The 11,081-nt window shown below is 29.2% G+C and overlaps 1 protein-coding gene across 1 annotated transcript; it reads left to right on the top strand.

The window, feature by feature from the left end:
• The first annotated feature begins 2,663 nt into the window (after positions 1-2,663).
• LOC117928059 (disease resistance protein RPV1-like) lies at positions 2,664-9,407 on the top strand. Its single transcript, XM_034847835.1, has 6 exons — positions 2,664-3,243; positions 3,567-4,659; positions 4,789-5,097; positions 5,188-6,996; positions 7,119-7,746; positions 9,303-9,407. Exons 1-5 carry the CDS (start codon positions 2,753-2,755, stop codon positions 7,740-7,742), a joined length of 4,326 nt encoding a protein of 1,441 aa, XP_034703726.1. The 5' UTR covers positions 2,664-2,752; the 3' UTR covers positions 7,743-7,746; positions 9,303-9,407.
• The last annotated feature ends 1,674 nt before the right edge of the window (positions 9,408-11,081 follow it).

The raw sequence follows: 11,081 nt of genomic DNA, 5'->3' as shown, positions 1-11,081 counted from the left end.
TTTCTTCTCATTATTTATTATTATAATAATATATGTACATATACTATTTTTTCCAATGCCTAAGTCAACACCTTGGCAATACAGGCACTCTAATTTTTTCATTTTAAAATGTATTTAAAAAGTGATTTAATATACTCAAATAAAATAAAATCCATAATGATTTTATTTTTTAAAACTTGAAAAATTAATATGAGATCTTTTCAAATTTATGAAATTTGCATAAGATGGAAATTTCAAATTTAAATAATAAGATAATTAACATTAATTAATTTATTATTTTTTTTTTTAAGTAATCAAACATGTGTTTAAAATGATGATCTTTATTTAAAATATAAAAAAATAATGATATATGAATATATTTTTATGTTTAAAAATGTTAATAATTTTATATCTAATTTTTTTTTTAAAAAAATAAGGAATGCCTCATTAATAAGATTATTATGATATTTTTATATTTTAATAATATATAAATAGAATATGAAAAATAAAATAATTAAAGGGGGAAGGATCCATGGCAATAATATTGAAAGGCTTTGACTGGTCAAAGTAATACCAAAATAAAAATCACTGTGCTTAATATATTTTCTCCCCGAAAAATCGAGCAAAGGAAATCTCACCACTTTATATCGTGTCCAAGCCCACCGAAGCTCGATATATCGTGGAAATGTTGCAATATCAGATGACATTTTCATTTTCGATTGAACTTGATTTATTATTCCTGAACAGTTAGAAGCTCCATATCATGGAAATATTGTCATACATGAACGGCATTTTCTCGGTATGCAAACGCAAGGAAATAAAGTTGCTTTTGAATTAAGTTGCTTCTGAATTACTTCAATTTTTTTCAAAGCCACCCACCTCCCCACTCATTACACTCTGATAATTGTGTCACATGATGACCGTTGCTTTTGAATTACTTAAAATTTTTTTCAAAGCCACCCATCTCCCCACTCATTACACTCTGACAATTGTGAATAAATGATCTGGAAACTTGTGTTTCGATGGTTTCAATCACAGATATATACTTTTCCGAATTCAACTTTACAAAAATTGAAAACCAATGTGAAAAATTATATATTTTTTTATATATTCTAAGCCGATTTCATTTTTTATATTGAGATTGTATTTTTTTTTTTCTTTCCATACCCATCATCCGCCTCTCCCTCCCTCCTAGTGAAATCGGCTCCCACTCACACCTCTCACCGGTTGACTGGTAAATGTTGTGTTTTTCAGCTTGACTCAAAAATCGTGGATTTAGGGTTTGTGAAATTTAAATCCAATGGCACAAAAGCAAAGAGACCCCTAGAATAGACCCAAAAAACACAGGGAGCAAAAAAAAAAAAATTTTGTTTTCCTTAGGGATTTTGCATGGATTTTCTCAAAAATCAAACAATGATGAATTTTTTTGGAAATCGAATGGGGACGGAGACCCCTAGAACAAATCCAAAAAACATAGGGAGCAAAAAATAAAAAAAAACAATTTTTTTGGTTTTTCTTGGGGCTTTTGCATGGATTTGCTCGGAAATCAAACGAGAATGAATTTTAGAATATTCATAAAATTCCTTTTCAATCCAATCTTGATTAAAAAAATATTATTTAATTTGCAACATTTCGTAAGTTTATTTTTATGGATAAATTTAGTGATGCATGATATAATTATCTTGCAAATTCAAATATATTCATGCTATGTATTCTTTCACCAATGTAAAATGCCTTAGTGTTATTTTTTATGGTTTTAGATGGGAGGAACAGAAAGATATGTATGAGTCAATATAAATATTAGACAAGAGAAACAAAAGCTTTAATAGAATATAATTGAAATAATTATTATCTCTTTATTTATATTTATTCCTTATAATTTAACATTCGTTTTAAAGTAATTGAGATTTTATGTGAAATTTTGAAATATTATGATTCATCGTTATAAAAAATTTCATTGTTATTATTATTTTTAATGAAAAATATAATAATAAAATTTATCTAAAAATTTTATGGTTTTAGAAACTTTTTATAAAAGATAAAGTTTTAAAAATTATTTTTTTTTAAAAGGATTATTGAGTTTGAAAAGTTGAAAGAATATAAAAATTGTAAAACAAAAAGAGGGATATATTTATCAACATAGATGAGTTTGTAAAGTGAAAAAGAAAAACTTAAAAATAAAGAAAAGGGGTACTTATAAAGTATCTTACCACATTTATTATAAAAATAATGTTCTATTTAGTTTGAATATATTTTAGGGTATAAAATAACTAATGATATATGAATATTTATAAATAATTAATATACAAAAAACATAGAGATTATTTTCAGTAAATCATTATTATGGTTTTTACATTTTCATAATAAGTTAAATGAAATTTAATAATAAGAGAATTAAAATTAATTAATTTGTTAAATTTTTTTATTTTTTTTTTAGTAATAAGCATGTATTTAAAATGTTGATCTTTATTTAAAATATAAAAAAATAATAATAAAAGCCACCGACCTCCCCACTCATTACTCCTTGACATTTAACTGACAAATCACATGCTTATGCATTTGGACCCAAAAAATGGGAAGAGGATCACCTGCTTAAATGTATTGCGAAAATCGATCTTTGCTTTTTACAATCCAACCACCCCACAACCACCAAAAAAAAAAAATAGTTTTGCTTCATACGAGGACCCAAATATGCCGTCGGCATATCAAGTATTGACTAAGCCCAAGTTCTTCCTCAACTCTCTCTAAGCTTTCATCTAGAAACTGTCCAACAATGGCTTCCTCTACCCAAAAACCCTCTTCTTCTTCTACCTCAGTCCGTAAATATGAGTTCGAAGTGTTCTTAAGTTTTAGAGGTGAAGACACCCGCAACAATTTTACGGATCATTTATTCGTAAATTTGGATCGGATGGGGATTAACACTTTTAGAGACGATCAACTTGAAAGAGGAGAGGAGATCAAATCAGAACTTTTGAAAACTATTGAAGAATCAAGAATTTCCATAGTTGTGTTCTCAAAAACCTATGCTCATTCCAAGTGGTGTTTGGATGAGTTAGCGAAGATCATGGAGTGCAGGGAAGAAATGGAACAAATAGTCTTGCCGGTGTTCTACCACGTGGATCCTTCTGATGTACGAAAGCAAACAGGGAGCTTCGGAGAGGCATTTTTCATCCATGAAAGAAATGTAGATGAGAGAAAGATGCAAAGGTGGAGGGCTTCCTTGACTGAAGCAAGCAATCTAAGTGGTTTCCATGTGAATGATGGGTAACTTCAACTTCCTTAATTTGTGCTTTTGATTTAATTCAGTTGTAAGGATTTAGTTGTCTTAAATTATGAATTAACAAGTTAATAATTTGTGTAGTAAAGCTTGCTTTGTGATCTTATAAACACTTGGCTCAAAACTACTTGCCTTTTCATTATTTGTAAAATGCCCATTATAGTGGGTTCTTTTAATATTTTTTTACATCCTATTACTTTTGTTATATTGACAAAAGCAAATAAATATCACTAAATTTACTTAATATTTGTTATCTTTTTGCAATTCATTATAACTCATGAAGTGTTAAATTGTACTTTATAATTGGCAGGTATGAGTCAAAGCATATTAAGGAAATTGTTAACCAGATTTTTAAAAGATCAATGAATTCTAAGCTTTTGCACATTAACGAGGATATAGTTGGGATGGATTTTCGCCTAAAAGAACTAAAGTCATTGTTAAGTAGTGACTTGAATGACATTCGTGTGGTTGGGATATATGGAATTGGTGGAATTGGTAAAACTACCATTGCCAAGATTGTTTATAATGAGATCCAATATCAATTCACTGGTGCTAGCTTTCTTCAAGATGTCAGAGAGACATTCAACAAGGGTTGTCAACTTCAACTACAACAACAACTTCTTTATGATATAGTGGGGAATGATGAAAAGTTTAGCAATATCAATAAAGGAATCAATATAATAAAGGACAGACTTGGCTCAAAAAAGGTTCTTATTGTAATTGATGATGTGGATCGATTGCAGCAATTAGAGTCAGTGGCTGGAAGTCCTAAATGGTTTGGTCCAGGAAGTACAATTATCATTACAACTAGAGACCAACATTTGTTGGTTGAGTATGGAGTGACTATATCACATAAGGCTACAGAATTACATTATGAGGAAGCTCTTCAACTCTTCAGCCAACATGCCTTTAAACAAAATGTTCCTAAAGAAGATTATGTAGACCTCTCAAATTGCATGGTACAATATGCTCAAGGTCTCCCTTTGGCCCTTAAAGTTCTAGGTTCTTCTCTTCAGGGCATGACAATAGATGAATGGAAAAGCGCATCGGATAAATCGAAAAAAAACCCTATGAAGGAAATTAATGATGTGCTTAGAATAAGTTTTGATGGGCTTGATCCTTCTCAAAAGGAGGTTTTCCTGGACATTGCGTGTTTTTTCAAAGGTGAACGCAAAGATTTTGTGTCAAGAATATTAGATGGTTGCAATTTATTTGCAACATGCAACATAAGAGTTCTTCGTGATAGATGTCTAGTAACTATCTTAGACAACGTCATACAAATGCATGACTTGATACAAGAAATGGGTTGGGCAATTGTTCGTGAAGAATGTCCTAGAGACCCCTGCAAATGGAGTAGATTGTGGGATGTAGATGATATTTATGATGCATTTTCTAAACAAGAGGTACGGATTAAATGCCTAAATATTTATTTAAATGTTTATAATCGACTTTTTAGTGGTTAATTGTCTCTATAATTATAGTTAGGATTTTTATCTTGTGTTCTTCCCTTATTTTTCCTTATTGTTTTCCAGGAGATGCAAAATATTCAAACCATATCTTTGGACTTGTCTAGATCAAGAGAAATACAGTTCAATACAAAAGTGTTTGCCAAGATGAAGAAACTTAGGTTGCTTAAAATCTATTGCAATGATCATGATGGTTTGCCTAGAGAAGAGTATAAAGTGCTTCTTCCAAAAGACTTTGAATTTCCTCATGATTTGAGATATCTTCATTGGCAAAGATGCACTTTGACGTCTTTACCTTGGAACTTTTATGGAAAGCACCTTCTTGAAATCAACTTGAAGTCTAGCAACATAAAACAACTTTGGAAAGGGAATAAGGTATGAACATTATTTATTTTTTTTTTTTTCTTTATAATAATTTTCAAGTTAAAGAATTTTTTTTTATTAACAGAATGTCTTATGTTACAGCGTCTTAAAGAATTAAAGGGCATTGATCTAAGTAACTCAAAACAATTGGTCAAAATGCCAAAATTCTCAAGCATGCCAAATTTGGAGAGACTGAATCTTGAAGGTTGTACAAGGTTGCGTGAACTTCATTCATCTATTGGCGATCTCAAAAGTTTGACTTACTTGAATTTAGGAGGATGTGAACAGCTCCAAAGTTTCCCACCCAGCATGAAGTTTGAATCTCTTGAAGTTCTTTATCTTAATTGTTGTCCAAACTTGAAGAAGTTTCCTGAGATCCATGGCAATATGGAATGTTTGAAGGAGCTTTATTTAAACAAGAGTGAGATCCAAGAACTACCAAGTAGCATTGTGTATTTAGCATCTCTTGAAGTCCTTAATCTCTCATATTGTTCAAACTTTGAGAAATTTCCTGAGATCCATGGGAATATGAAATTTTTGAGGGAGCTTTATTTAGAAGGATGTTCAAAGTTTGAGAAATTTCCGGATACATTTACCTATATGGGACATTTAAGGGGGCTTCATTTACGTGGGAGTGGTATTAAAGAACTCCCAAGCAGCATTGGGTATTTGGAATCTCTTGAAATTCTTGACCTCTCATGTTGCTCCAAATTTGAGAAATTCCCAGAGATCCAAGGGAATATGAAATGTTTGTTGAATCTTTTTTTAGATGAGACTGCTATTAAGGAACTCCCAAATAGCATTGGGTCCTTAACCTCTCTTGAAATGCTTTCTCTTGAAGAATGTTCAAAGTTTGAGAACTTTTCAGATGTATTTACCAATATGAGACGTTTAAGGGAGCTACGTCTATATGGGAGTGGTATTAAAGAACTCCCAAGCAGCATTGGGTATTTGGAATCTCTTAAAAATCTTAACCTCTCATATTGCTCAAACTTTGAGAAATTTCCAGAGATCCAAGGGAATATGAAATGCTTGAAGGAGCTTTCTTTAGAGAAAACCGCTATTAAGGAACTCCCAAATAGCATTGGGCACTTGCAGGCCCTTGAAATTCTTACTCTCAGTGGTTGCTCAAATCTTGAGAGGTTTCCTGAGATCCAAAAAAATATGGGGAATCTATGGGCTCTTTTTCTAGATGAGACTGCTATTAAAGGATTACCCTACTCAGTAGGTCATCTCACCAGACTTGATCGCTTAAATTTGGAAAATTGTAGAAATTTGAAAAGTCTTCCAAACAGTATATGTGGGTTGAAATCCCTCGAAGGCCTCTCTCTCAATGGTTGTTCAAATCTAGAGGCTTTTTCAGAGATCACGGAGGATATGGAACAATTAGAACGCCTTTTTTTACGTGAGACGGGTATCTCAGAGCTGCCATCATCAATCGAACATATGAGAGGTCTTAAATCCTTGGAATTGATCAATTGTGAGAACCTTGTGGCTCTTCCCAATAGCATCGGTAATTTGACATGTCTTACTAGTCTTCATGTTCGTAACTGTCCAAAGCTCCACAACTTGCCTGACAATTTGAGAAGCCTGCAATGTTGCTTAACAATGCTAGATCTAGGTGGTTGCAATCTGATGGAAGAAGAAATCCCCAATGATTTATGGTGTCTATCCTCACTGGAATTTTTAAACATAAGTGAAAACCATATGCGTTGCATACCTGCTGGCATCACTCAACTTTGTAAGCTTGGTACCCTTCTCATGAATCATTGTCCGATGCTTGAAGTAATTGGAGAGCTTCCATCAAGTCTAGGGTGGATAGAGGCACATGCTTGTCCATCCCTGGAAACTGAAACTTCTTCAAGTCTACTCTGGTCTTCTTTGCTCAAACACTTGAAATCACCAATTCAGGTATCATTTTCATGGCATAATTATCTTTTTTTTTAAAAAAAAAAATTTAATTATTTATTTATTATTATTAGTATTATTATTTTTAAAAAAACATGAGATTTACATGACATTTTTTTCTGCAGCGGAGATTTAATATTATCATTCCAGGAAGTAGTGGAATACCAGAATGGGTAAGTCATCAAAGAATGGGATGTGAAGTAAGTGTAGAACTTCCAATGAATTGGTATGAAGATAATAACTTGTTAGGATTTGTTTTATTCTTCCATCATGTTCCCCTTGATGATGATGAATGCGTGAGAACATCTGGTTTTATTCCAGAATGTAAATTGGCGATATCCCATGGTGATCAAACTGAACGACTGGATAATATTAGTTTTTATCATCGTTGCAAAACATACTCTATTAGCGGTTTATCATATAGCAGCAGACGCTACGACAGTGGTGGCACATCAGATCCAGCACTGTGGGTGACGTATTTCCCTCAAATTCGCATTCCAAGCAAGTATCGATCCAGAAAGTGGAACACTTTCAAGGCTCACTTTGACAATCCTGTGGGTAATGCCTCTTTTACATGTGGCGAAAACGCATCCTTTAAAGTGAAAAGTTGTGGGATACATGTCATATACGCCCAAGATCAGAAGCATTGGCCTCAGCCGTTGGGAAAAAGGCCTGCTAATAGAGAAGATCACTCATCCAAGGAAAAATTCTCTAGTTTGCAAAGGATGAAGGGTTTCTTTAACCTCTAGCAAGGTATGTGTTCTCTCTCTTCTTATTTCATCCACTAGTGAATAAAATATTTATTAGATGGAATTAGTGCAAAATGAAATATCTCGATAACATTTGAAATCATAACCCAGCTGATATATATTTTTTTTTCTTTTCTTTTCATGATTTTATTTTAATCATGTGTTCTTAATTATCCCAAAATTTTGGGAAATTTTTAAATCCCTCAGTTTCGGTTGGTCTGAAAGTTGAAAACTCTTTTTTTTTAAAAAAATAAAAAAATAAAAATTAGGACTTATTCAGGTGGATAGATTATTTAGGTTGCTTTGGTTGACTTTAAGAATTTTAAAATTCCTAAGTTTTTAGGTTTAATCATGCCGCAACCAATTTACTATTGATAATGATAAGTTTTTAGGTTGATATATTATATTGTTAGAAATAAATTTTAAATACAATTTTTATCAATTTAATTATTTCAAAAATGATTCTTAAAATTTATTAGTAAAATTATTGAATTTCTTAAAATTTTGTTAAAAATTGTAAAATTCTTTAAAATTTATGGTCACATTTCTTGCTATTTTTTAAAATTCCTTTGAAAGTATTGTTTGAATTTTTGTTAATTTTTAAACAATTTTTTTAAAAAAATTATCTATTTTTGTCATTTCATTTCATACTTTATAAGTTCTTTTCTTTCACAAATAATATCAATAATTAAAACTTTTCTTTATCTATTGTGTTGTTTTATTTTTTATTCTATGTATTTTTTTCTTTCATTGCTAATATCAATAATCACTTATTTTGTTAAATGATAACGCACTTCATGAAATATAAATTTTTTTTGTATATTTATTATAATACATGTTTTTTTAAAAAAAAAAAATTACTTTACCCCCTAGTTATCTAACTCAGCCACTCCTTTTAAGGCTATAAAGATTGTTTGAAACATGTAACTTATATACTTCTCAGTTTATATCTATATTTTCTTATTTAGTCATTACAATATAAAAGGTTCTCATGAAAAGAAATCATACCAAAAAAAAAATTATTTAATAGAATTAACGGAAAAAAATATATAGAAATATTTTAAAATGATTACATGCTTGGAAGAATATAGAGTTCAATACGAAATTAGATATGGTCAAAAAATTCAAATTTCTTTTTTCTTTTTTTATGCATTTATTTTATTTTATTTGTTTTTAATTATTCCAAGAATTTATGAAATTCAAAGATCCTGTAATCTTAAGCCTATCTGAAGTTAAAACTTCTTTATTTTTTCTAATAAATATCTTAGGACCTATGAAAGTTTTATCTTTGGAATGAATTATTGAATTTAAAAAGAAAAGCCATATTACCACTACTGTTTTGTTAGGCCAGAATTTTTGTTTGAATTAATTAAATATTTTATTTAGAGCTTCATTTTTTAATTGATAGGCCAAAACAATTATCATATGTTTTTCAAATTGCATAGCCTGAATTAATATTTATTTTGCTCTTACTTTGCTTCATTTCTAAAGATGAAAAAGCACAGGATAATTATTGTCATAATATATATGCTCATTAAACTATGACTAACCATTGGCCAGGTTGCGCATGGAAGCATGACTAACTATTGGTTCTGGAATTGGAAGGGTGGTAGAGATGTAGTATTGAACTAGAATGAGAACGCCATAAAAGACTCTTTGTTTGGATTGTGGATTTTAATTTATATGTTTTTAAACATGTATAATTTGAATTAGTAATTTTAATTTGTATGTTTTTAAGCATGAATAATTTGAATTGCTGATTTTAATTTGTATGTTTTTAGGCATGGATAATTTTATTTATTTGAAATTATTTACAAGTACTTTCAAAAATGACTTTGAGACATTGATAAATTATCCTCATTTATCTATTAAGATCATATGTATAGTGACTAAAGTAGCTTAAATATTTTTATTATGCTTCAATTATGTTACAAATTATTTCATAGTGCCTTATGAAAAGAGATATATTCAATATTTAATTATAATTATAGATGCAGTCAATCATAATTCAATATTACCATAATCCCAACTAGTATCATTAAAATTTCTTAAACCTAAAATCTCAAAGTTATTTTGTTAAATCCAAACATTATTATTAATTTTTTATGACCATTTTTATACACTTGTTTTAAAATATTGTTTATAGGCATATATTTAGCAAGATTAGCATATAAACTTTTTGTTATGCAAAAGTTATGTACCATATTATCAAATTTATAAAACAAATATAAGGATGACAATTTTGATATAACATGATAACATAGCTAAAAAATGTCATGAATATTAGCATATTCGAATGTAGTCATTTTCATCTTATAATAATCTCAATCCATACAAACCATTTATTCAGTTAGGCATATTCATTTTCTTTAATTTTTCATAAAATAAAATGAGGGTACCATATTTCCCTCGATTTTAATGTATATGTGTCTAAGTGGCCTCCGGCTTACTAATTTCATGTTTTCTAAAAAAGGAAAATAATAGTAATTTATATATGAAATCCAATAACTTGCATGGAACATAAATTTTATATTTTTAAAAATTACTTTCAAGATTTTTAAAAATTGAGGTAGTCAATTTTTTTTTTTTAATACCTGATTTTGTATAAGAATTGATTTCTTAAAATTATTACTTTTTGAAGATAAATTTATGAGAGCTCCTACGTTTTATATAGGAATTACTATAATTTTCCACACTTGCTTTTGTTTTATGATTAAATTATTCAATTTTCTATAATAAAAAAAACCAAGGGGTATTATAAACTCTAATTGAGAGAGACAGGAAGTCACATTTAAAAATTTTAATACATAAATGAAAAAAAAAATGATAAATGTAATATTAAAAGAAAAGAATAGAATATGTACAAGCATTTGGTTTCTTAACCACCTTTACTAGCCACCTCATAGGAGTGGAAGAAATTAAAATGAAAATTTTATTTTAAAAAAAATGAAAAAAAAATTGTTTTTATTTAATCATTAATTGTTGGACTACTTTTATTTTTTAGGATAATTTTGAAGATGATAGAATGACCAACCAACTCATCATCCCATAATGTAAATTAGTTTGCAACAATTAATGACATCATTTATTTTGTTTCAATCCAAACAAGAAATACTAAAATAAAAAAAATAAAAAATTACTAGCACATGAAGCTTGATTGCTCTCTTTCTGCCATTTAAGTATTATAAAACTTAGGATTCTATTATAAAATAAAAATAGATTTAAAGGAAATAAATTATTTTTATATATTACTTCAAACCCATTTTATTTAATTTAATACTTTTATATAACAAATAAATCATTTGAATATATATAAGTTTTTAATTATATATTTTTTAT

The sequence above is a fragment of the Vitis riparia genome, chromosome 2, assembly GCF_004353265.1.
Source record: "Vitis riparia cultivar Riparia Gloire de Montpellier isolate 1030 chromosome 2, EGFV_Vit.rip_1.0, whole genome shotgun sequence".
NCBI classification, from domain to species: Eukaryota; Viridiplantae; Streptophyta; class Magnoliopsida; order Vitales; family Vitaceae; genus Vitis; species Vitis riparia.
The sequence above is the reverse complement of the archived record's forward strand: the minus strand, read 5'-3'. Positions and strand labels throughout refer to the sequence as shown.